The sequence below is a fragment of the Natator depressus genome, chromosome 27 (assembly GCF_965152275.1).
Source record: "Natator depressus isolate rNatDep1 chromosome 27, rNatDep2.hap1, whole genome shotgun sequence".
NCBI classification, from domain to species: domain Eukaryota; kingdom Metazoa; phylum Chordata; order Testudines; family Cheloniidae; genus Natator; species Natator depressus.
Window position 1 is genome coordinate 3,667,183 of NC_134260.1, and position 24,783 is coordinate 3,691,965.

The following is a 24,783-nucleotide window of genomic DNA, read 5'->3' on the forward strand; positions in this document are numbered from 1 at the left end:
AGTATTCATGTGAAGGTATCCAAGGCTGAGGAAGCTATCCAGCTCCAGAGGACTTCTGTCACACTACCGGGGGAGGAGGATATGGCTCTGTCACAGGGAGGACACTGGCTGCTGGTTACTTCTGGCAGCGAGCAGGGCTCCACCCCTACTCCCACCCCCCCACCCTGGTGATGGAAAACTGTTATGTTGCCCTGGCAACGAGCGATGGGGAATCACCCCCAAAGGAGGAGGAAGCAAAGCCATGTACCCCCAAGGCTGGGAGGATCGCAGCCACTACTGCCAGGAGGAAACATAGGGTAGTGGTTGATGACTCTCTTCTGAGGGGGACGGAGGCACCCATCTGTTGCCCAGACATGGCGCCCTGGGAGGTATGCTGCCTGCCAGGGGCCCGTATCTGAGACGTTATGGGGGGATTGTTGAGGATCATCCAGCCCTCTGACTATTACCCTGGCTACTCATCGATGTGGGCACTAATGATACTGCGAGGTATGACCCTCAGCAGACAGAAGGGACTACAGGGCTCTGGGATAAGGGTGAAGGAGTTGGGAGTTCTGGTGGTGTTCTCTTCAATCCTTCTGGTCAAGGGTAGGAGCCCAGACAGAGACAGACGCATCCTGGAGGTGAATGTCTGGCTGCGAGGATGGTGTTGCCAGGAGGGCTTTGGCTTCCTTGACCATGGGATGCTATTCCAGGAAGAAGGACTGCTTAGCAGAGATGGGGTCCATCTATCAAGGAAGGGGAAGAACATATTTGGATACAGACTAGCTAACCTAGTGAGGAGGGCTTTAAACTAGGTTTGAAGGGGGCAGGTGACCAAAGCCCACAGGTAAGTCAAAAACATGGAGACCTGGGAGAAGGGTTGGAATTTGGGGGGAGAATGGGCTGGTATAGCAGGGATAAGGGAGAGACAAGACAGAACTAGGTGGGGAATCAAATCAGTATCTTAGATGTCTGCGTACTAATGCAAGAAGTATGGGGAATAAGCAGGAAGAACTCAAAATGCTAGTAAATAAACACAACTATGACATAATTGGCATCACAGAGACTTAGTGGAATAATACGCATGACTGGAATATTGGTAGAGAAGGGTACAGCTTGCTCAGGAAGGACTGGCGGGGGAAAAAGGAGGAGGTGTTGCCTTATATATTAAAATGGATACACTTGGACTGAGGTTGAGATGGAAATAGGGGACAGACTTGTTGAAAGTCTCTGGGTAAGGATAAAAGGGGTAAAAAACAAGGGTGATGTCATGGTAGGGGTCTACTACAGACCACCTAACCAGGAAGAAGAGGTGGATGAGGCTTTCTGTAAACAACTAACAAAATCATCCAAAGCCAGGACTTGGTGGTGATGGGGGACTTCAACTACTCAGACATCTGTTGGGACAATAACGCCGCAGGGCACAGATTATCCAACAACTTCCTGGAATGTATTGGAGACAACTTTTTATTTCAGAAGGTGGAGAAAGCTACTAGGGGGAGGCTGGTCTAGCTTTGATTTTGACAAATAGGGAGGATCTGGTTGAGAATTTGAAAGTGGACGGTAGCTTGAGTGAAAGTGATCATGAAATGATAGAGTTCATGATTGTAAGGAATGGTAGGAGAGAGAACAGCAAAATAAAGACAGTGGGTTTCAAGAAGGCAGACTTTAGCAGACTCGGGGAGTTGGTAGGTAAGATCCCATGGGAAGCAAGTCTAAGGGGAAAACAATTGAAGACAGTTGACAGTTTTTCAAAGAGACATTACTAAGGGCACAAGAGGAAACTATCCCACTGCATAGGAAAGATAGCAAATATGGCCAGAGATCACCCTGGCTTACCCAGGAGATCTTCAATGATCTAAAACTCAAAAAAAGAGTCCTTCAAAGAGTGGAAACTAGGTCAAATTACAAAGGATGAATATAAACAAATAACACACGTATGTAGGGACAAAATTAAAAAGGCCAAGACACAAAACGAGATCAAACTTGCTAGAGACATAAAGGGTAACAAGAAAACATTCTACAAATACATTAGAAGCAACAGGAAGACCAAGGACAGGGTAGGACCGTTACTCAGTGGGGGGTGGGGGGAGTGTGTGGAAACAATAACAGAAAATGTGGAAATGGCAGAGGTGCTTACTGACTTCTTTGTTTCGGTTTTCACCAAGAAGGTTAGTGGCGATTGGACATCTAACATAGTGAATGTCAGTGAAAATGAGGTAGGATCAGAGGCTAAAATAGGGAAAGAACAAGTTAAAAATTACTTAGACAAGTTAGAGGTCTTCAAGTCACCAGGGCCTGATGAAATGCATCCTAGAATATTCAAGGAGCTGACTGAGGAGATATCTGAGCCATTTGCGATTATCTTTGAAAAGTCATGGAAGACGGGAGAGATTCCAGAAGACTGGCAGTATATTTGCCCTTTTCCAATCTATAAAAAGGGAAATAAGGACAATCCCAGGAATTACAGACCAGTCGGCCTAACTTCTGTACCTGGAAAGATAATGGAGCAAATAATGAAGCAATCAATTTGCCAACATCTAGAAGATAGTAAAGCGATGATGAGTAACAGTCAGCATGGATGAGGCGCCTATGAGGGCTGGCAAGAAGACCTGAGGAAGAGCTCTGTGAATCTAGACAGCTTGTCCCTTCCACCCACAGAAGTTGGTCCAATAAAAGACATTCCCTCCCCCACCTTGTCTCTCTAATATCCTGGGACTGACCCGGCTACAATATCACTGCAAACATCTTTGCTTGTGAGCCAATACCCAGTGTCACAGCTTATTCCCAAAGCCGCATTGAGGAGGTTCGCTTTCATACACACAGCCGGTTCCCTGCCATTCCTGGTGGGCATCTCATCAAACTTCCAGCAAGTACTTTTCTCCTAAGAGTCGTGGCCACCATGTCATCATAGGTGACCCGAATTAGCTCTCTCTTGACTGCCTCCAGTGCCTCTACTGGAATGTTTCATTACCATGCAAATGGAAGCAAACCTTTTTGCAGGCAAATTATTACTCCAGAGTAAAGCATATTAACCACCAAGATTTATATAGCAGGCTCAGTTCATAGCAGGCAGGTTGGGCTCTGCCCGATACAGGGAGTGATCAGCCTGGTAATTAAATGTGAAAATAATACTCAATTGGGAGTTATAGGTAAAGCCAGCGAGGGCAGAGAAATAATCCAGAAGGGCCTGGAGAAATTAGAAACGTGGAGAGAAAATTTAATCTAGCAGGGGGGGAAAAAAGCAGAATGAGATTCAATGGCTAGAAGATGAAGCTCGACAATTTCAGAATCGAAATAAGTTGTACATTTTTCACAGGGAGGGTATTTACCCATTGGAACAGCTTACCCAGGAACATTGGGTATTCTCTATTACTTGCCATCTTTAAATCAAGACTCAGAGATTCATAGACTTGAAGGCCAGAAGGGACCATCATAAGCCAGTGTCTCTTTCAAAAAGATACTCTCAAGCTCAACCAGAAGTTATGGACTTGATTCAGGAATCCCTGGGTGAGGTTTTCAGGCCTGTGCTACACAGAACAGCAGCCTGGATGATCACAGTGGTTCCTTCTAGCTTTAAAAATCTATGAGAATAGTAACAAAAGGCAAATTTGCTTGGAAAAATACAGCTAATAGACCAGCGTCCTGGCTGGAAGCATTGTGCAGGGAAAGGCCAGGTGAAGCTCTCACCTCCGAGAAGCACAGAGAATAGATGTGCCGTAGACTCCGACTGCAGGGAGCTGACGCTGCCCATGTGGGGAGGGGATCCCTGGACTGTACTTTATGCAAGGTATGTGGCCAGATCCCCATTACAGAAGGAGTGGACAGCTGGTGCTTCCCACCCCAGAAGGCCGGAGAGAGGCTGCCTCTTTAGTACAGGGCCTCAGGTCAGATTGGGGTCAAGGAACCAACTGGAGAAGACCCTCCCTCCTTTCCAACCCCCTGCTCCCCAGTTGGGAAGGGTGCAGCAGGCCTGACACAATGAAGTGCAGCTGCCCAGGGGAGGAGCTGCATGGATGCCAATGGAATTACACCCGTGCACAGCCCCAGGGCATGACTGAATCCCTAGGGGCAGGTTCCCCAGGCCAGTGCTATGAAGCTGGAATGCACGAGTGTGCAAGGAGCTTTCACACGCTCAGTTCCTCCCACCAGGTCAGTCGCAGCTCACTGCTCCCTTCCCCGAACGCTTTGCACCTGGAAATGCGGCACTTGAAAGGGCTTCCATTAGCTCACTATTATCCCAGGCCTCGTGAAAGCGTCTCTTTGTAAGGAGAGAGCAACACCCTTAGAGCCTTTGATCTTTGGGGGGGCTCCAGTCAAGCGGGGGGCTAAGTGGGAGGGGCAGAGGCTCCCACTCTAAAGGGAAAGAGACAGATCCAGATATGAAAGGCCCTGACAAAATCATCCTCTTGAGAAATCGCTTAACAGACTTCCCTCATCCCAGCTGCGGTAGATCCCCAGCCTGGGCTTACCGACACCTTCCACTCCACCCAGCCTTCCGCCTTTCTTAGCAGGGTGTCAGCTGCTCTTTCTGACCCCTTTTCACTCCTGGGCAGCTTCGTGGCTTTTCAGACACCTCTCCTTTCCTTTGTGCCTTATAGGAGCTCCCCAAGGCAAAGTGTCCTAGAATCAGAGTGACAGGATGGCCCAGTGGTTAGAGCACTAACTAGGACTTGACAGATTCTCTCTTTGCTGGTCCCTTGTAAGCCAATGACTTGTTTGACCATGACTCTGTCTTAGGTCCTTATCTAGCCCCCTTCACAACAGCAACTGACCATCCCAATCTTTAATGTATTTACTCTCCCAACCCCCCTGTTGGGCAGGGCTAGGAGCCCCCTGGGAGCAGAGAACCAGAGATGCCCATGGTCACACGGGAAGTGTGTAGCACAGCTGGGAACTGAACCCAGGTCTCACAAGGCCTAGTGCACTAACCACTGGACCATGCTGCCTTTCTGTCTTAGTAGCCCAGGAGCTTTGGAAAATCCCACCAAGCGCATCTTCAGTGCCTGGTACCTTTACAAATCTGACCCTCCTTTGATACTAGGAGGTTCTGGTCCCTGGAACACAGTGGGAGCTGGGCGATTGTTCTGCTTTAGTCTTAGCTCGGCCTCTGAAATCTTTCTTTTCGGTCACTTTTTGGGTTTGCTGATATGTGGCCTGGCTTTTGAGCCTTTCTTCCCAAAGTTCAGGGTGATAGCACCATTGCTGGTGCGTGGCTAACCTTGCAGGCGCAGGGATGTGACCCGGAGCCAGAATGTGAACCCCTGCCTCGTGCTGGTGAGTGTTTCCTCATATCAGGATCACCCTCCGGCCCTAGCAGGATGATGGGTCTACATGCTTGTGCCCTCTAAGGCTAGGAATGCCAGAGTGAAGGCTGCACCCTTAACTCAGCCCCTTGAGTGTGTCTGCTTCATTTCAGTGTAGGGGTTCTCCAGAGCCAGGGCCTGTGTTTCTGGGGACACAATGCACTGGGAGAGCCCTGCTGAGACGCCTTCTCGGCCTCTGGAGCGGGTTTGTTTGCACACGGCATCTATAGCAACGAGCTGTGCTGGCCAGCTACTGCTTTCCTGCTTCCTGGAGGGTTGCTCCCATCCAGCCCTCACTGGCAAGCTCCTTCCAGACGGGGGCTGCATCTTCACCATGCATTTGGGGGCAGCTGAGGCCTGGGGGGAGACTCCACCACGGGTGCAGATCATCCAACAGCCGGTAGGTAAATCCTGGAGACCGAGCCGCAGATTAAGGTCTTGCTGAGTTGCTTATGCATGGCTGGCACTGCCTGGCCCCAGGGACGGGGCAGCTATGGGGCAGCCAGGTCTTGATTTCTTGGGCTGGGCTTCCCTTTGCCACGGTGAGAGATGGTCAGAGCACTGCGTTTCTGGCTGTTCCTCCACCCCTCTGCCAGGACTGCTCGTGACAGTGTCCGCCCCCAGGAGACCTAGTGTCCTGGGCTCTCTGATGGGGCCAGGGCTGGGGAGGAGACTAGGGTGAGACAGGGTAATCGGGGGAGGTACTGGGATGAGGTGCAGGGGTTGGTGAGTTGGGATGGGAGTGAGCGGGCTGGGGGAGCCCAGGTCAGGAGTGGGAGGGCGCTGGAGTGAGGTGAGGGTGGGAGTAGAGTACCACCTTTGAAATGTACAAACACTGGCACCCACCCCCACAAAGCAACTCCGCAACCCCCCCACCCCCAAGCCACTTTGTAGTGTCTAGTGAGAGAACATACATAGAGAAGATGGGTGACCTCGCAGGTCTCCTCACTCTTGTGACTCAAACCCTCTCTTGCACACCTGCGGTGCACTTGTGTGTTGGTGGGCAGACAGCGGCTGTATCTTCAGTACTTTTGATCTGTTATTGCTTAAACTGTGGCAGTGGGAACCCTTCAGCATCTCTCGCCAGCCACAGACACTTTGAGCATTAGTAGCCCAGTGCGGTGTGACAATAACGCAACTCTTTAGACCCACGTGAAAAAACCCCAGCAGATTAAATTATTTTTCTGTCAACGGCAAATCCATAAAAAAACAGCCAGGCCAGTCAAATACCAGCCAGGTGGTAACCCCAGGTAGGAATGCGGGGTTGGGGTGAGGGGCGGTTGGGATTGGGGTGAGGGGGGGGGATGAGGCTGGGAGTTGGGGGGGGGTGAGGTGGGATGAGGGGGGTTGGGGTGAGGTGAGGCTGGAAGTTGTGTGGAATTGGGGTGAGGGGAGGTTGGGGTGAGGTGGGATGAGGGAGGTTGGGGCGAGGTGAGGCTGGAAGTTGTGTGGGATTGGGGTGAGGGGAGGTTGGGATGAGGGGGGTTGGGGTGAGGTGAGGCTGGAAGTTGGGTGGGGTTGGGGTGAGGGGAGGTTGAGATGAGGGGGGTTGGGGTGAGGTGAGGCTGGGAGTTGGGTGGGATTGGGGTGGGATGAGGGGGGATGGGGTGAGGTGAGGCTGGGAGTTGTGGGATGAGGATGGGGCGAGGAAGTTTGGGGTGAGGGGAGGTTGGGGTGAGGTGGGATGAGGGGGGGTTGGGGTGAGGGGAGGCTGGGAGTTGGGTGGGATTGGGGTGAGGGGGGGATGGGGTGAGGTGGGATGAGGGGGGGTTGGGGTGAGGTGAGGCTGGGAGTTGGGTGGGATTGGGGCGAGGAAGTTTGGGGTGAGGGGAGGTTGGGGTGAGGGGAGGCTGGGAGTTGGGTGGGATGGGGCGAGGGAGTTTGGGGTGGGGGGGTTGGGGTGAGGTGGGATGAGGGGGCGTTGGGGTGAGGTGAGGCTGGGAGTTGGGTGGGATTGGGGCGAGGGAGGTTGGGGTGAGGTGGGATGAGGAGGGTTGGGGTGGCGGTTTGGGCTGGGACTAGGCCTCCTTGTGAGATTCCCCCCCGACTGCTCCTGGCTCTGCCGGGTGCAAGGCCCTGTCCGGAGCCCTCGCCCATGAGGGCAGAGGGTCATCGAGGGCTGCCCCGTGCTGAGACCTCCCAGACATGTCTGTGCTGGTGGGCTGCAGCAGGCCGGCTCTGCACCCCACATCTGGCTTGCCCTCCAGAGGGGTGGGGTGTGGCCCCTTCACCCCCACAGCTGCCTCGCCCCAATTCCCCCCCGCTCCCAGTCCTTTCTCCCCCCAATGGCCCTCTCCACCCCACAGCCCTCTCAGATTAGTTGCTCTCTGCATTGTTTTCTAGATTCCCCAACAGCCGATGACGGTATTTCAGCAGATCCCTGGGATCCTGTCTCCTTTCACTCAGCCCGTAAGGCCAGGACACGTCCGAGAAGGTAGGAGACTGTAAAACACAAAACCTTCCCTGCAAGTTCAGCAACACAAACAAATACTCCGGCTGAAATTCTCATGCTAAAAACCAACCAGAACAATGGTTTAAATGGATATCTTTATCAATTCGAAAGAAACCAAACAGGGCACATCATCCCTTTTAAAGCAGGTACTCGTGATCCAGAGCCCACTTGGTGCCAACTTGTAGCAGGCATAGAGGGTACCTAGAGGTTTACAGGGATCCCTTGGGTCTAATGCCTACACATCAGTGCGGCAAAGCATGGCACGGAAGTCTCTACCAACAGCGAGTAAAGTACTGGTCATCCTAGTCACTGGGAGATGTAGGTATGGGTGATATTTAAGGAGTTATGTCGCCATACTGAAAACTATGCTCTGAAATTGTGTAAGTTCAGACAGGTCACTTGAAGGTGACAAACAGATTCGGTTCAGGCAGGGGGTAGGAGAGGCTTCTCTCTCTCCCTGGCTGATCATTGGGTGTCTTACAATGTAAGTCGATCCGCATACGGTGCCACAAGCTAATCAAGATTGTCTAGTCAAGGAGAGATCTGCAGAAAGGAATACACAGCAGGGGATTGTCCTGTTTATGACTAAGATCAAAGAATTCGGCCTGGTCTACGCTAGACAATTAAGTCGTCTTAACTCTGTCACTCAGGTGTGTGAAAACTCCATACCCCGAGTGGTGTAGGTAAGCCAACCTAATGCCCCAGTGTAGGCAGTTCTAGGTTGATGGAAGAATTCTTCTCTTGACCTAGGCCTTGTCTACACTACACAGTTTTGTCGACAAAAGTCAGGTTTCATCGACAAAACAGTGGAGGAGTACACACTGCACTGGTCCTTCCGACAGAACTCTCCTGCTTTGCCGACACAATAAAACCACCTTGATGAGAAGCATAGAGCTTTTTGCAGCACAGTGTGTTAGCGTGTAGACACCGCGCTTGGCTATGTCACTGTACATGGCCTCCAGGAGGTGTCCCACAGTGCCCATCCTGACCGCTCTGGTCAGCAGTTCAAACTCCACTGCCCTGCACCCAGGTAGCAGGCATTCACCCCTCCCCCTTTAAAGGTCCGAGAATTCTGGAAATTCCACTTCCTGTTTGCTCGGCGAGGACAGCTCACCTCGCGTCTTCCCAGCGAGTAGGTGGCGAGTAGCACAGTGGGATAGCTACCCACAGTGCACTGCTCTCTCTGTCGATGCTAGAGCACCAACTGTGGTAGAATCTCCTTCCTTAGAGGTTTTTTTTAAGGTCAGGCTTGACAAAGCCCTGGCTGGGATGATTTAACTGGGAATTGGTCCTGCTTCGAGCAGGGGGTTGGACTAGATGACCTTCTGGGGTCCCTTCCAACCCTGATATTCTATGATTCTATGATTCTATGACATGCTCCGCCGACAGAAGGAGCCCCGTGCGAACATGCACAAGCGATGTCATTACACCGTTTTTTGATTGTCGGCGTAACTTGCGTCGACGAAACAGTGTAGTGTAGACAAGGCCCTAGTGGCCATCTCTTGGGGCGGTGGCTCCCCTATGCCAACAGGAGACTTCCTCCCATCGCTGCAGGTAGTGTCTACACCAGACCACTAGAGGCGGAGCTGTGCCGCTGTAGCATTTCAAGTGTAGACAAGCCCTTAGTCTGGTATCTCTGGAGAATGAAGAGAGACACCCGGTACCTATCTAGCAGACAAGCAGGCAGCATGCTTGTCTTCAGAATGGAGGGCCAGGGCCAGCCTGTCTGTTAAACTCTGGGAGGAAGAGTCTGGTTGAGCTAATCTGTATGAGACAGGGGAATGGCTTGCTAGGTAAGTCTAAGCTCTAGAAGGCATGGTATGACTTTTTTTAAAAGTTGGAACCAGTTGTTTCCAAAACTTCTACCCGGGGGTGAGCTGGAGCCAGTTCGCACAGGTTCGCTGGAACCGGTTGTTAAATTTAGAAGCCCTTTTAGAACCGGTTCTAAAAAGGCTTCTAAATTTAACAACCAGCCAAAAGTGGTGCCTTAGGCACTGACTCCATGGGTGCTCCGGGCCTGGAGCACCCACAGGGAAAATTTGGTGGGTGCAGAGCACCCACCAGCAGCTCCCTTCCCCGTCCCTGTCCTCGTCCCCGTCCCCAGCTCGCCTCTGCCCCTGAGTTACACTCTGCCCCACTCTGCTTCTCTGCCCTCCCCCAGCTTCCCGCAAATCAGTTGTTTGTGCCGGAAGCCTGGGAGGGCTGAGAATCAAGCGGCGGCTTTGCACTCAGGCCCAGGGAGGCGGAGGCAGAGTGGAGGTGAGTTGGGGTGGGGGGACACGAGGAGGGCCGCCCGCGCCACAGCAGGTAACCTGGGGGGCGGGGGCGTGCAGGGGAACCGCTCACCACCCCAGCTCACCTCCGCCTCCCTGGGCCTGAGCGGGAAGCCGCTGCTTGCTTCTCAGCCCGCCCAGGCTTCAGCTCAGAGTAACAGTCAGTTCGACTGACTAATACCAAGCTATTTGCTGGCTGTTGTGCACGGAGCTCCGAGAAGATCAATAAGAGGCTGTTAATCGTATCTTAGGGAACACGGCCATTGCTTTGCTGTGTCAGGAATTCCTGTAGCTGGTTTCAAGAATTGGAGCAGTCTGACCTGATGTCAGCTGTGATCTCATAAGAGCATGAAGCAAGATGCTTGGAAACAGTTAACCCGGCTGTGTGATGCTTCCTGGGGATGACCAGGGTTGGGAGGCACCTCGCTACCACCTGCTCCTAGCGTGAGGCTTGTCTGTGCCTCCCAGGGGTCAGCTCCCCACCTCCACCAGCAATGGGCAACACAAGCCCTTTTCTCTCAGCCTGCCCACTCTGCTGGTTAGCAACAGGCACACGCCCAGCCCCAAGCATCCCCCTGGAGTGTCCAGCCCCCGTTTGGCCACTTGCAAAATTCCCAGATCCGCTGTTCCCAAAGGACCAGCACCCCTGATTACTAGAGACACCGTGGGACCACCGCTCCGCTCAGCTCACAGCACTGATTCATGGTGAAACCAAGTGTAAGCTTACTGAACAGAGATTCAAGTAATAGTAAGTGGGTAGAAGCAGTGATGAGCTGCCAAAATCTTAACAACCGGTTTCCTCCTCACCCCACGAGAGGGTCGTGGCCCCCCCCGGGACCCCTGCCCCATCCACCCCCCTCCCCTGTCTCTTGACTGCCCCCAGAACCGGGAAGGAGGGTCTCGTGGGCCATCGTAGTGGGTATTCACCCCGCCCCGCCCCTAAGAGCCAGAGGGACCTGCCGGGGGGCAAGGTGAGAAGTCCCAGCAGTGCTTTCCTGAGGCGGCTCCCGGGAAGCATCTGGCAGGTCCCTCTGGCTCCTAGGGGTGGGGTAGCAAAGTTGGGGGGGAGCAGCCGCTCCCCGCACTGATCACATCAAAAATGGCACCTTAGGAGCCAACTCCATGGGTGCTCTATAGTGAGGGGTTGTTCTTTCCCCCTGGCAGATCTGATAGAGCTCATGATGATACAAAATGCCCAGATGCATCAGGTGATCATGAACAACATGACGATGGCCGCACTGACATCCTTTGGATTCAGCCCAGCTCCCGCTGCTGCCCAGGTATGTGTGTCTGCCTGAGGACGGGACTGTCACGCTGTCTGGAGTAGCCCACCACCGTGAGTGCCTGCCTCAGGGCAGACGGTCACAAACCAGCGCAGACGCCCCCAGCTGGTGGTGTGGTTTCTAATTAGATTTCACCAAGCCAGTAACAAATGTGTACTCCTGGATCACTATCCCAGTCTGACCATGGAGTCACAGATAGTCCCCTTGGATTCTCCAGTCTATCTTGCCACCCCGACAAACTGGACTTTGGGATAAATGGTCACTTACACCAAACATCACACCACGTTCAGGTTGCTTCCAGTCCCGAGAGCCCAGTCACTTACCTCAGATCAATTGGTACCCTAGATCTTACACCAAAGACAATGCCTGTAGCCAATTCTATAGTAAAGTAACTAAAGGTTTATTAGCTAAGAGAAAGGAATGAGAGTTATTGAGAGGTTAAAGCAGGTACAATATATGTACAGGTGAGTCACAGTCTGTAATTCCAAATGGTAGCAGAGATGTAACAGTCTGCTAGTTTCCCAAAAGTCTCTCAGGGCTACACAGAATAACTCTGGGGATTTCCGTCTTCTCGTTCAGTTATTCTGCCCTGTTAGGATCCAAACAGTCCAGAGATGAAGGATTCCCTGTGAATCCACACTTATAGCTTCTTCTCACAGAAAGCAGGCTGCCAGGGTCACTACCCATGTGGGCTTTTCCTTTGAGGACGGAGACTGAAGAATGGATTTAGAGTCTTTGACCTCCAATCATCACACACGCAATGACCACTTGCTTTGAAATTAGCACTTTCCTGTTAAAGTTCGTCGTTTGCATGCCACAAGGCTTCTGTCTCGTTTGGTGTGTTATTTAGTTACGGGGTAACACAATGTGAATGTTTGCTACATTATAACAGGCTAAAGAGTAGTAAAAACCATGCATGTAACATCCCATTAGTTTTCGTGAAGTTTAAACACTCTTCTACATTTAACAACCACTTTGATCTATACTAATACACAAGGGAATTGGCCTGGCTTCCAGCCATGCATTTGTAAGCATTCAGTGAGGCCTGGGGCTTTGGCAAGAGCTGGCCCCTAATCTGTCAGCGTCACAGAAATATTGACTAGAACTTGACCTGAGTTCACTGCCTGAGCCACTGACCTAGGTGCAGAAGGTGAGTAAGCCCCTGTCCTAGCAGCGGAATGTAAATAAGATTTTAAAATTCTTTCCCTGGAATAATCTAAGGGCATGGCTATACTTGGGAGTTAGAGTGCATTAAAGCAGCCCCGGGCGCCCTAACTCATGATGCGTGCACACTGGCAAGGCACGTAGAGCACCTGGACTCTGCGTCTGGAGCGCTCCTGGTAATAATCCACCTCGACGAGAAGCATAACGCTTGATGCTCCCCGGCTGGAGTGCCATGACACCAGTGTGGACACCCTGGTCTGTTAGTGAGCTCTGATCAGCCTCCAGAAGTGTCCCACAATGCCTGTTCTGGCCACTCTGGTCATCACTTTGAACTCTACTGCCCTGCCCTCAGGTGACCAACCGTCAGACCCGCCCTTTAAATCTCCGGGAATTTTGAAAATCCCCTTCCTGTTTGCTCAGCCAGGCATGGAGTGCTCTCAGTGAATCTTTCCAGGTGACCGTGCCTCCACGGGCCAGGCGATCCCCAGTATGGAACAATGGTGAGGTGCAGGACCTCATCAGTGTTTGTGGGGAGGAAGCTGTCCAGTCCCAGCTGCACTCCAGCCGTAGGAATTACGATACCTTTGGGCAGATATCAAGGGACACGATGGAAAGGGGCCATGACCGGGATGCACAGCTGTGCAGGGTTAAAGTGAAGGAGCTGCAGAATGCCTACCGCAAAGCCTGCAAGGCAAACTGCCGCTCCAGTGCTGCCCCCGCGACCTGCCGTTTCTACAAAGAGCTGGATGCAATACTTGGGGGCGACCCCACCTCCACTCCGAGTACCACCATGGACATTTCAGAGCCCAGTTCAACAAGGCAGGAGGAGGAGGAAAGCGGGAGCGAGGGTGCTGAGGAGGAGGGGGACAGCCCAGCATCCCTAGGTGCATGCAGTCAGGAGCTGTTCTCAAGCCAGGAGGAAGGTAGCCAGTCGCAGCGGCCAGTGCTTGGGGAAGGACAAACACCAGAGGACATGCCTGGTAAGCGGCTTTTATTTTGGGAAGGAAGTTGTTCAGTGTGGGCTCTTGGGGCAAGGGGAGTTAGGGCTGCATGCATGCCTAGATGCAGAATAGGGCGTTGATGTGCTCAGTAATCGGCCTCAGTGATCTCTTCAAAGGTCTCATGCAGAAGCTGGGCAATCCACTTGCACAGGTTCCTTGGGAGCGCTACTGTACTCCTTGTCCCAGTCAGGCTAACATGTCCATGCCACCATTTTGGGGCTCCCATGGGTTATGTGTGCTTGCTTTGAGATGGGCAATTTCTGCTATTGTGTAGAGTGTGCTTGTCTAGTTTAAGTATGGCTGAATCATTGCTCTGTCTGGTGTGAACAATGCTGCCTCTGTTAAGTGTTGCATTTTGGCTTTACAGATGCAACCTTGAGATCTCAGCCGTCCTTGTTATCAACAGCCAAAAGACTCCAAAGAATTAGGAAGCGGCCACGTAGAAGAAAAGAGGACATGCTGCATGAAGTAATGCAGCAATCCCTTAATGAAAATCAAAAAGCACAGGAGTGGCAGGAGAGTGAAAGGAGGGTCTGCCGGCGGAATGCGGATCGCCAGCACCAAAGCACAGAGCGGCTGCTAAGCATCATGGAGCGCCAAGCAGACGCGATCCAGGCGCTCGTAGCAATGCAGGCGGAGCACTATCGTACCCCCCGCACACAGCCCTTGTCCCAAAACTCTTTCCCTTGTGCCCCCATATCACCTCCAACCCACTTTCCCCAACATCTGGGTTCTTATCGCCACCAGCTGCTTCCAACACCTGGAGCTTCACCACCCAGCCCTGCAAACTACGACCCTTACCCTCTGCACTCACCCCCATCACCATGCAGTAGAGCCAGCACTCATTGCACAGCACTCCAGACAGGACATACGCAAATCTGTGATTGAACCATTCCCCACCCCACCCCCTTGCCCTTTCTGTTTCCCAAGCAGTTGTGTTTCTTTTCAATAAATGAATTTTTTCTTTTCAATAAATGGATATTTTGGCTTTGAAAACATTCTTTATTATTGCATTAAGTAAAAGATACCTTAGCCCAGGAGAGCAACAGGCACTGCAAGTCAGCGCAGCAAACACAGATTCCTACTAACATTGGAACCACTGCACTTCACTCCCGTGCAGGGCACCAGACATTACTGGTGGCTTTCAGCCTCAAATTGCTCCCTCAAGGCATCCCTAATCCTTGCAGCCCTGCGCTGGGCCCCTCTAATAACCCTGCTCTCTGGCTGCTCAAATTCAGCCTCCAGGTGTTAAAACTCCAAGGTCCATGCCCGAGTGAATCTTTCACCCTTCCCTTAACAAGTGCTGTGGAGGGTACAGCACGCGGATATAACCATGGGGATGTTGTCATCGGCCAGGTCTAGCTTCCCATACAGACAGTGCCAGCAGCCCTTTAAACGGCCAAAAGCACACTCCACAGTCATTGTGCACCCGATTCTGCAGACTCAGCCTGTTGTTGAACCGCTCCTTGCTGCTGTCAAGGCTTCCTGTGTAGGGTTTCGTAAGCCACAGCATTAAAGGGTAAGTGGGGTCTCCAAGGATCACAATGGGCATTTCGACTTCCCCCATGGTGATCTTCTGGTCTAGGAAGAACAGGCCAGTGTTCCGAAAGATGTGTGTGTCATGCACCTTTCCAGGCCAGCCTGCATTAATGTCAGTGAAATGACCACGGTGATCCACAAGCACCTGGAGAACCATAGAGAAATACCCCTTCCGATTAATGTACTCGGGGGGCTAGGTGGGCTGGTGCCAGAATTGGAATATGCGTCCCATCTATCACCCCTCTGCAGTTAGGTAAACCCATTTGTGGAAAGCCAGCCACAATGTCATGCACGTTACATAGAGTCATGGTTCTTCTGAGCAGGATGTGATTAATGGCCCTGCAAACTTGCATCAACACGATTCCAGCGGTCGACTTTCACGCTCGGAACTGGTTAGCGACCGATCGGTAGCTGTCTGGAGTTGCCAGCTTCCAGACTGCAATAGCCACCCGCTTCTCCCCCGTCAGGGCAGCTCTCAATCTCGTGTCCTTGCACCGCAGGGTGGGGGAGAGTTCAGCACACAGTCCCATGAAAGTGGCTTTTCTCATCCGAAAGTTCTGCAGCCGCTGCTCGTCATCCCAGACTTGCCTGACGATGTGATCCCACCGCTCAGGGCTTGTTTCCCAAGCCCAAAAGCGGCGTTCCACTGCGGTGAGCATGTCCATGAATGCCACAAACAATCTCGTGTCACATGCGTTACACGAGTCAACATCATCATCGGACTCCTCACTGTCAGTTTGTAGCTTAAGGAGTAACTCGACTGCCAGACGTGACATGCTGGCGACACCCATCAGCAGACTCCTCAGCACTTTGGGCTCCATTCCCGCAGACCGAAAGGGAAGGCAGCGTCAGCAGTACAAAAAACATTGAAAGATGGCACCAAATGTGGACGGAAGCCCAGGGTTTGCTGGCATGCGAAGTGATGCATCACGGGGCGTTGGGACAGGACCCAGAATGCCCCGCACTCCCTGCCCCCTTCCCACAAGCCACAGCGCCAGAATGGGAAGAGGTCCTCTGTGGGACAGCTGCCCATAATGCACCACTCCCAATGCCGCTGAAAGTGCCACAATTGTGGCCACGCCAGTGCGCTTGTTCCTGTCAGTGTGAACACACGGCAGCGCTCTCCGAGGGATGGTTTAACTCACAGAGCTCTAATCTGCAAGTGTAGCCATGCCCCTAGTCTTCAGAACAGAAGAGTGAGGGGGGATTTGATAGCAGCCTTCAACTACCAGAATCATAAATATCAGCGTTGGAAGGGACTTCAGGAGGTCATCTAGTCCAACCCCCTGCTCAAAGCAGGACCAATCCCCAATTTTTGCCCCAATCCCTAAATGGCCCCCTCAAGGATTGAACTCACAACCCTGGGTTTAGCAGGCCAATGCTCAAACCACTGAGCTAGAGGGTTCCAGAGAGGATGCAGCTCAGCTGTTCTCAGTGGTGGCAGATGACAGAACAAGGAGCAATGGTCTCAAGTTGCAGTGGGGGAGGTCTATGCTGGATATTAGGAAACACTATTTCACTGGGAGGGTGGTGAAGCACTGGGGTTACCTAGGGAGGTGGTGGAATCTCCTTCCTTAGAAGTTTTTAAGGCCTGGCTTGACAAAGCTCTGGCTGGGATGATTTAGTTGGGGTTGGTCCTGCTTTGAGCAGTGGGTTGGACCTGATGACTTACTGAGGTCTCTTTCAACCCTAATCTTCTATGGTCCTATGATTCTATGATCAGGGTCACCAGCCGTAAGCTGTCAGAGCAGCCGGCAAGCCCAGCTGTGAGCTGCAGAGCCTGTGAGCGTGGGGGTGTCTTGCTGGGCTTAGGAATCAATTCTCTAAACACAGTTACCGAGGGTCAGGTAAAGCTCCAGGGGTAGCGGTCATGGCCAAGGGCAAGGAGACACCCCACGGTGCCTTTTATTCCTTCCCTGCAGGTGAACCTGGTCCCTCTGCACACTGAAGATGAAGAAGCAGATGTGGTATTTCACCACCATTACGCACCATACCCCAGCACCACTCCCAGCCCCCCATGGCAGCCCCTGGCACAGCCTCCAGCATGGGCACAGGAGCCCCCTAGCATACGCCATGTCGGCCTGGACCCGCACCCAGCCCCAGCAGGCAGGACTCGGGAGGAGTGAGTAATGAGAATGCACCGTCACTGGGGAGCCAGTCACAGGATGCGTAGGGAGCCGGATGCTGAGCGCTGGGGAGGTGGGCCCAGGCCAGCAGAGGGAGGAGATGCTGGTGCATGGGCAGAGAAGGGGGGTGATGGGTTTATCAAACGAGCAGGGAAGGTGGGAAACGTCCTGGTCCCAGCCGCATCAGAGTGGGAGATGGGCAGAGCCAGCTGCAGGGAATCCAAGAATTCCAGTAAATTCTCCCATTTAATTAACTACATCCCCTCCGACCGGGTTAGAATCCCATGGACCGCACTCACCAGCTCCTCCGCCTCCTCCCACTCAGACCCCGGGCCAGTCCCTTCCGTGGAGGCAGGGAGGGGTGCAGGTGGGGGACAGGACTGGGGTGGGGGCGCCATTCCAAGGTACATATTAAAATCCCAGCCTGGGCACTAGCAGGGGGCCTGTCTGGAGAGAGGGGTGCATGAGGCCCCCTGCACATTGCGGGAGATGTAGCCCGGCCCATAGAAGGGAATTGGGGCATGTGGAAACCGAACTGCAGCTCCCATGAGGCACTGCAGCGGGACAGACAAAGAGAAATGTTTGGTTTGGGGACATTCTATTTTTTTACAAAAATGTGAAGTTTCCCAGGGAGCACCATGAACACAGTCATTGGGGCAGAAACCCAATTTTCAGGCTTCCTGTTTACATGAGCAGTTTTCACCCAGCCCTTGCCACGAGGGGTGACGAAGAGCAGCCAGGGAACCCGGACAGTGGGACCTGGGGCCTCAGGAGGCAGCTAATTTTATAAGATGTAATTAACCAGACCCGCACCTTCGACATTTATATCCTTGTGGCTAGGCACTGGGCTAGGACTCAGGAGATCCAGGTTCGATCCCTGGCCCTGACACAGACTCCCTGGGTAATGCTGGGGTAGTCACTTCATCTCTGTGCCTCGGTTCCCCAACTGTAACGTAAGGATGGAACGTTCCCCTCTCCTGCCCGTCGCCTTCTCTGTTCACACTGTGAGCTCTTTAGGGCGGGGAGTGGCTCTCACTCTGTGTGTGTGCACATGTGTGTGTGTGTGCAGCACTTGGCACAACTCTGTGTGTGTGTGCAGCACCCTGACACAACAGTGTCTGTGTGTGTGTGTGCACGCGCACAGCTCCGGGCACAACAGGGCTCCTTGCCTAGCTGGGCCCCTGGGTGCTAACTAGCACCCTGGGTGACAGGTGAAGTATCACTGGGAGATGGGCTATGCTGTGGGTGGGGGGAGAGATTTAGGAGCGGGGTGGGAGTGCCAGACAGGGCCTTCCTACTGTGGGAGCCCGAGGGTCTTCTCTGCCCGGGCTCTCTGCCTCCAGGACTCCCGAACTGTTCCCTCCACTAGCCCCTGCAGGCCGCGGTGGTTTGGCTTGTTTCAAGGGATGGGGAGCTCCCTCCTGCCCCCTTCGCTGCTGACTCCCTGCCCTCGCTTTGTTTCCACAGCAAAGTGGTCCCTCCGCCCCCGCCGCCCAGCGCCACGGGGACAGTGGGAGCCGACGTCCCACCGGCCACTGGTAAGGACGCCCTTCCCCACCCAAGCCTGCCCTTGGCACAGCTCCTACCTGCAGAGGTGGCCATCTCTCCCCTCCAGCTGCAGACACACGCCTTCCCCTTACGACTCCCGCCAGCCTGACAGGGATTGTGAGGGGCCCAGCCCATCTCCCCCTTCAGCCTCAGCAGCACTGTCCCTGCCACCACCCCGGCTGCTAGCACAGGCCTTAACCCTCCCAGGTCCCGTGCCATTGGGCCAGCCCATGTACACAGCGCTCGCCTTCCCCTGTTGAAGGGCCAAGCCCTGGGTCAGGGATCCGAAAAGCAACAGCCCCAAGGCCCAGGAGCGGGGTCAGTAAATGCAGATTAGCTCCAGCCTGCAGCACAACCCTGTAGGGCGGGAGCCTTCCTGCTGGTGTCCCTGCCGGCTCCCCTTGGGTTCTGCTCCCATGGCCCACATGGCCAGGCCAAATCCCTCCCAGCCCTCGCTGGGTGGCTCCGGGCCCAGCGTTGGGGTCCCTCTGGCCTTGCATCCCTCTGACATCCGGGAGGGCAGGGCAGGGCCACGGGCTGCCCCCTCGCTGCACTGCCACCACCTCCCCTTTCTCTCCGCAGAGTATTACGACTACACCCAGGGCAAGCTGTGAGCCTGGCTCTGTGCCGCCTGGGAGCTCTTCTCTTCGCCTGCACCCGTGTCCCTGCCTGGCTCCAGGGATCCCTGCTGCAGCAGGTGTCCCCCCAGCCCAGCGAAGCTGGTGCGTTGGGCCCTGACCAACCGCTCTGTCCTTTGTCCCCCCACATTAACTGGACTAGCTCCGGCAGTGATGGGCTGCCATCTGATGCGTCCTCTCCCTTCTGCTGCTGCCATGGAAGGGACCTCGAGGTTCCCGGGGAAGTGGACAGTCCTGGTGTCCTGGGCCTGGGTCTCCCAGGATGGGCAGGGCTGGTGCCTGGTTGTCAGCTATGTCTGAGTGCCACCTTGGCCTGCACCATCCTTATGTGACAGCCATGCTCTTGGCCCACACACCGGGGATTGAACTGGCGCCCTCCCAAGCTAGCCGTGAGTGCCTGGAGCTCGGAGCCATGGCAGCTGTGGACAGGCCTGAGGGGGAGCTGACATACCGCTCACCAGTGGGTTACACACGCACCGCTGGTATCTCCAGGGTATGAGGGAACGAGCCAGCTGCCTGCCCTCTGGATCCCATTGAGATGAGCAGGAAGGCACAGGGCAGCGTCTGGCCAGCAGAGGGGCAGGTGTCACGGACTCACAGGACTCGTGCTCTCTCCCGGCTCTATACAGTCCCTGGGAGGAACCCCCTTTGGTGTGACAGCCCTTCTCGGGGGTCCACTCTCTCTCGGGGGTCAAGCCATAGGCCCTTCTGCCTCCTGGAACCACACCTCTCTGAGCCTTAGCACGCCTGTCTCTGCCATGGGCCCCCCAGGGAGTCCACTCGCTCTGGACCGTTGGGGCCTCCACGCCCAGAGGGAATATGCAACCCTGTTCTCTAGACCGGAGTGACTCTCAGCCAGCATTAAACAGGAGGGTTTATTGAGCATCTGAACACAGCACAGGAAACTCTCAGGGCCTCAGGCCTAGCTTCCCTCAGCACAGGATGTCTAGGTTTCTGCAGCCTCCAGATGGGCTCTGCTTGCTCTCCCCTCCCAGCCCAAAGACCCCCTGCTTCCAGCTGGGCATCTGATATCACTGTCCCCCAAGTCCAGCATCTGTCCTTTGTTTTCTGTCCCAGGTAAACAGGCCTCCCTAGGCCTCCTCTCCTCTCATCCATCCTTTGTTTCCCCTCTGGCTGGAACCAGCTGGTCAGGTCACCGGGGTCCTCTCTTCACAGCCAATTGTCCTCCCACTGGCCAGAACTGGCTGCGACTCCTGAGCTGGGCCTCCCGGTCACCAGGTCACCAGTTGCTGGGGTACCCATTCTCCAGGCCGGTCACCAGTCACTGGGGTATCCATTCTCCAGGCCGTTCGCTGGCCCTCTGTAACAACAAACTCCCTCTCCCACCACCTTGTTAAACCAGTAACACCCAGAGAAACTGAGTCCCATGCCCTCTACATGCAAACTATTGAACACCACAGAAACCTCCCTGCTTCGTCACAGCAGGCTGTGACCCAGAGTGAGCAGAAGGAGACAGGAGAGAGAGGGCAGGGTGGAGGCTGCGGCTGGCTGAGCCCAGCAGAGAGGTGGCCAGGAGGAGCAGCCCTTGGGGGCTGGGGGCAGAACAGGAGGCAGAGCAGCCCAGCGAGGATCATAGACTCATAGAATATCAGGCTTGGAAGGGACCTCAGGAGGTCATCTAGTCCAACCCCCTGCTCAAAGCAGGACCAATCCCCAACTAAATCATCCCAGCCAGGGCTTTGTCAAGCCTGACCTTAAAAACTTCTAAGGAAGGAGATTCCACCATCTCCCTAGGTAACGCATTCCAGTGCTTCACCACCCTCCTAGTGAAAAAGTTTTTCCTAATATCCAACCTAAACCTGCCCCACTGCAACTTGAGACCATTACTCCTCGTTCTGTCATCTGCTACCACTGAGAACAGTCTAGAGCCATCCTCTTTGGAACCCCCTTTCAGGTAGTTGAAAGCAGCTATCAAATCCCAGCTCATTCTTCTCTTCCACAGACTAAACAATCCCAGTTCCCTCAGCCTCTCCTCATAAGTCGTGTTCCAGTCCCCTAATCATTTTTGTTGCCCTCCTCTGGACGTTTTCCAATTTTTCCACATCCTTCTTGTAGTGTGGGACCCAAAACTGGACACAGTACTCCAGATGAGGCCTCACCAATGTCGAATAGAGGGGAACGATCATGTCCCTCGATCTGCTGGCAATACCCCAACATATACATCCCAAAATGCCATTGGCCTTCTTGGCAACAAGGGCACACTGTTGACTCATATCCAGCTTCTTGTCCACTGTAACCCCTAGGTCCCTTTCAGCAGAACTGCTGCCTAGCCACTCGGTCCCTAGTCTGTAGCGGTGCATGGGATTCTTCCGTCCTAAGTGCAGGACTCTGCACTTGTCCTTGTTGAACCTCATCGATTTCTTTTGGCCCAATCCTCCAATTTCTCTAGGTCCCTCTGTATCCTATCCCTACCCTCCAGCATATCTACCTCTCCTCCCAGTTTAGTGTCATCGGCAAACTTGCTGAGGGTGCAATCCACACCATCCTCCAGATCATTAATGAAGATATTGAACAAAACTGGCCACAGGACCGACCCTTGGGGAACTCCACTTGGTACCGGCTGCCAACTAGACATGGAGCCATTGATCACTACCCGTTGAGCCCGACAACCTAGCCAGCTTTCTATCCACCTTATAGTCCATTCATCCAGCCCATACTTCTTTAATTTGCTGGCAAGAATACTGTGGGAGACTGTGTCAAAAGCTTTGCTAAAGTCAAGGAATAACACGTCCACTGCTTTTCCCTCATCCACTGAGCCAGTTGTCTCGTCATAGAAGGCAATTAGGTTAGTCAGGCATGACTTGCCCTTGGTGAATCCATGCTGACTGTTTCTGATCACTTTCCTCTCTTCTAAGTGCTTCAGAATTGATTCCTTGAGGACCTGCTCCATGATTTTTCCAGGGACTGAGGTGAGGCTGACTGGCCTGTAGTTCCCAGGATCCTCCTTCTTCCCTTTTTTAAAGCTGGGCACTACATTAGCCTTTTTCCAGTCATCCGGGACCTCCCCTGATCGCCATGAGGATGGTACGGTGCTGCTGGGAGAGTCCTAGGGGAGCAGGCGCAGCGACCCATAGTGCTGGGGGAGGCAGCGGGGCCTCAGGGACAGTAGGATGCGGCTGGGGAGAAAGGTCTGAGCAGAGGCCAGGGCTGACTGGCCCTTGAGGAGGCAGGAGCTCGGAGGCCAGCTGGTGGGGGGGTCCCCAGTGGAGAGGGGGCTGGCCCAGCCCTCTAGGCCCAAGGGGCCACGTGGGGAGAGCTGTCTGCAGGGAGGGGACATGGGATCTCTGCCAGGGTGCTATGGGGCCGTGCCAACCCAGACACTGGCAGCAGAGCTGAGCCCAGGCCTAAGACACACTCAAGAGGGGATGGGCATGAGGGACATGGACAACCAGGAACCCTCCTATTGAACTGTCCCTAGGGGCTCAGGGAGGAATTCCCCTCTCCTGGGCTAGTTACACCCCTGTTCTGCCAGCCCAAGGGGTGGCTCCGCCTTCATGGTGAGCCATGGCTTCATAGAAGCTGGCCCGTGGTCTGAAACATACCCAGGGCTGGCCTGTGGGTCCGTGCTGCGCCAGGCCGCTCCCTGCCATGGGGTGCTGTGCGGCTGCACCAGGCACAAAGGGGGTCCCGGCAGTAGGGTGAGGGCTGGGGGACTGTAGATGAGGCACGTGGGGCAGCCCAGGGTAAGGGCCGGCCAGGCTGCATGGCCCATGCAGGACGGCTGAGGGCCAGGCTGCCCATATCATCCTGTCCTGGGAACTTCTCTGAGGCTCCCGGAGCTGCCCCCACTCCAGCGTGGCAGGGACCTGCTGGCCACCACAGCAGGAAACCCTCAGGGAGTAAAAGGCCCAGCCAAAGGAGAGGAGCTGCGTCACTGCAGACCCTGCCCCATCCCACGGTTCATCGGGGCCCCTCCAAACAGCCCAGCCACCTGTAGGAACTGGGCTGCTGACCGAGATCACCCTGAGAGAGGGGCCCTAGGAAGGGGAAGGAGCCTTTCCTCCTGCACCTGGCAGCCAGCTCTGCTCCCAGAGACTGTGGGGGGCGGTGGGGGTGGGGTGGGGGGGAATGGCCATCAGAGAGAGGGTTTGGGATGATCACATCCCCACCACCCCCAGCTGGAGGCAGGGGGTGAGGAGCAAAGTGATGGCCTCAGCTGGGAAGTTAATCCATCCAGGCCCTCTGCGATGGATCAAAGGATGGGGCACAATGGTGACTAAACTCTGTGATAAGCCCCACCCGGCAGACTCAGAGTGCGAGAGCTGGGCTTCTTTAAGGAGAAGAACACGGAGCTTAGCATGGCTCAGCTACTTCCAGAGAGCCCGTTGTGAGGAACCCAAATAACCTCCAGCCCATTGTCCCTTGTGATGGCCCATCTGGAGGAAGGGCTCTTAGGACTGGCAAGTTATCATCTCGACTGGGACAATCTGGAGGTCACAAGGTGGCAAAACAAATGAGGCTTTTGCCTCCCACACCTTGTCTAGCCTGAAAGCCCCTCCCTCCTCTAGCTGCCATGGGATCTCCACTGCATGCCCTGAGCCTGCTCCTTCTCCTGAGCCCACCACATCCCTTCCCTACATCTCCGCAGGTCACCTCAGCCTTAGGTTGCCCGCTGTGGAAAGGTCACCTGGTCGGCAGGGGCGCTGTGCCATTTCTCTAGCTCTGGGATTCTCCAGTGCCTGTGTCATGAATATAGAGGGAAGGGTAGCAACCTTTATGTATGCAGTAGCATAACATCCCTCCTTGGCAGCTGTTCTGAATCGCCTTACCTGTAAGGGGTTAAGAAGCTCAAATAACCTAGTTGGCACCTGACCAGAAGGACCATGAGGAAAGAAGATACTTTCAAATCTCGGGGGGAAGGATTTGTTTACTGTTCTTTTTTGTTGTTCCCTCTCCAGACGGAGGGAGAAGCCAAGCAGGTACATCATTTCCTGAAAATATACCTGGAATAATCCATCTAGAACCACAGAAATTATAAGTAGGGCAAGGAAATGCGTTAGGTTATCTTTTGTTTTGGCTTGTGAATTTTCCTATGCTGCAAAGGTAGTTCTATTCCCGTTTTTGTAACTGTGAAGCTGAGCCCAGAGGGGAATCCTCTGTGTTTTAAATCTTTTTATTATCCTGTAAAGTGACCTTCCATCCTGATTTTGCAGGTGTGATTCTTTTACTTTTTTCTTTATAATAAAGTTCTTCTTTTAAGAACCTGACTGATTTCAGCGTCCTGAAGACAAAGGGTCTGGCAGGGCCGGCTCTAGGCCCCAGCTAAGGAAGCAGGAGCCTGGGGCGGCCACCCGGAAGGGGCAACCCTCCGGCCGTTCTTGGGGCGGCGCTTGGACTTTTTTATTTTCCTTCTTCAGCGGTACTTTGGCGGCAGCTTTTTTATTTTTTCTTCTTTGCTTCTCCGCTTGGGGTGGCAAAAAGGTAGAGCCTGCCCTGGGGTCTGGGCTGGGCTC

General features: G+C 54.0%; 1 protein-coding gene across 4 annotated transcripts; it reads left to right on the forward strand.

Annotated features, from left to right (window-relative positions):
• The first annotated feature begins 149 nt into the window (after positions 1-149).
• PRR29 (proline rich 29) lies at positions 150-23,370 on the forward strand. 4 transcript variants are annotated; one of them, XM_074940672.1, is made up of 6 exons: positions 5,417-5,685; positions 7,629-7,719; positions 11,175-11,290; positions 16,920-17,119; positions 18,591-18,661; positions 19,254-23,370. In XM_074940672.1, the coding sequence occupies exons 1-6, from the start codon at positions 5,443-5,445 to the stop codon at positions 19,283-19,285; spliced, it is 753 nt and encodes a 250-aa protein (XP_074796773.1). In that variant the 5' UTR covers positions 5,417-5,442; the 3' UTR covers positions 19,286-23,370. The 4 variants fall into 4 exon arrangements, with proteins under 4 accessions (XP_074796772.1, XP_074796771.1, XP_074796770.1 ...); XM_074940671.1 differs by lacking the exons at positions 5,417-5,685; positions 16,920-17,119; positions 18,591-18,661; positions 19,254-23,370 and adding exons at positions 150-486; positions 12,912-13,437; positions 13,826-14,383; XM_074940670.1 differs by lacking the exons at positions 5,417-5,685; positions 16,920-17,119; positions 18,591-18,661; positions 19,254-23,370 and adding exons at positions 493-826; positions 12,912-13,437; positions 13,826-14,383.
• Positions 23,371-24,783: the final 1,413 nt, after the last annotated feature.

Excerpts from the sequence above, each read along its gene's own strand:
- PRR29 (XM_074940669.1), top strand. The coding sequence starts at position 5,443 with ATGCACTGGGAGAGCCCTGCTGAGACGCCTTCTCGGCCTCTGGAGCGG. Across the intron at positions 5,686-7,628 it reads TGCAGATCATCCAACAGCCG|ATTCCCCAACAGCCGATGAC; the intron begins GTAGGTAAATCC and ends ATTGTTTTCTAG. Across the intron at positions 11,291-12,911 it reads CAGCTCCCGCTGCTGCCCAG|GTGACCGTGCCTCCACGGGC; the intron begins GTATGTGTGTCT and ends GAATCTTTCCAG.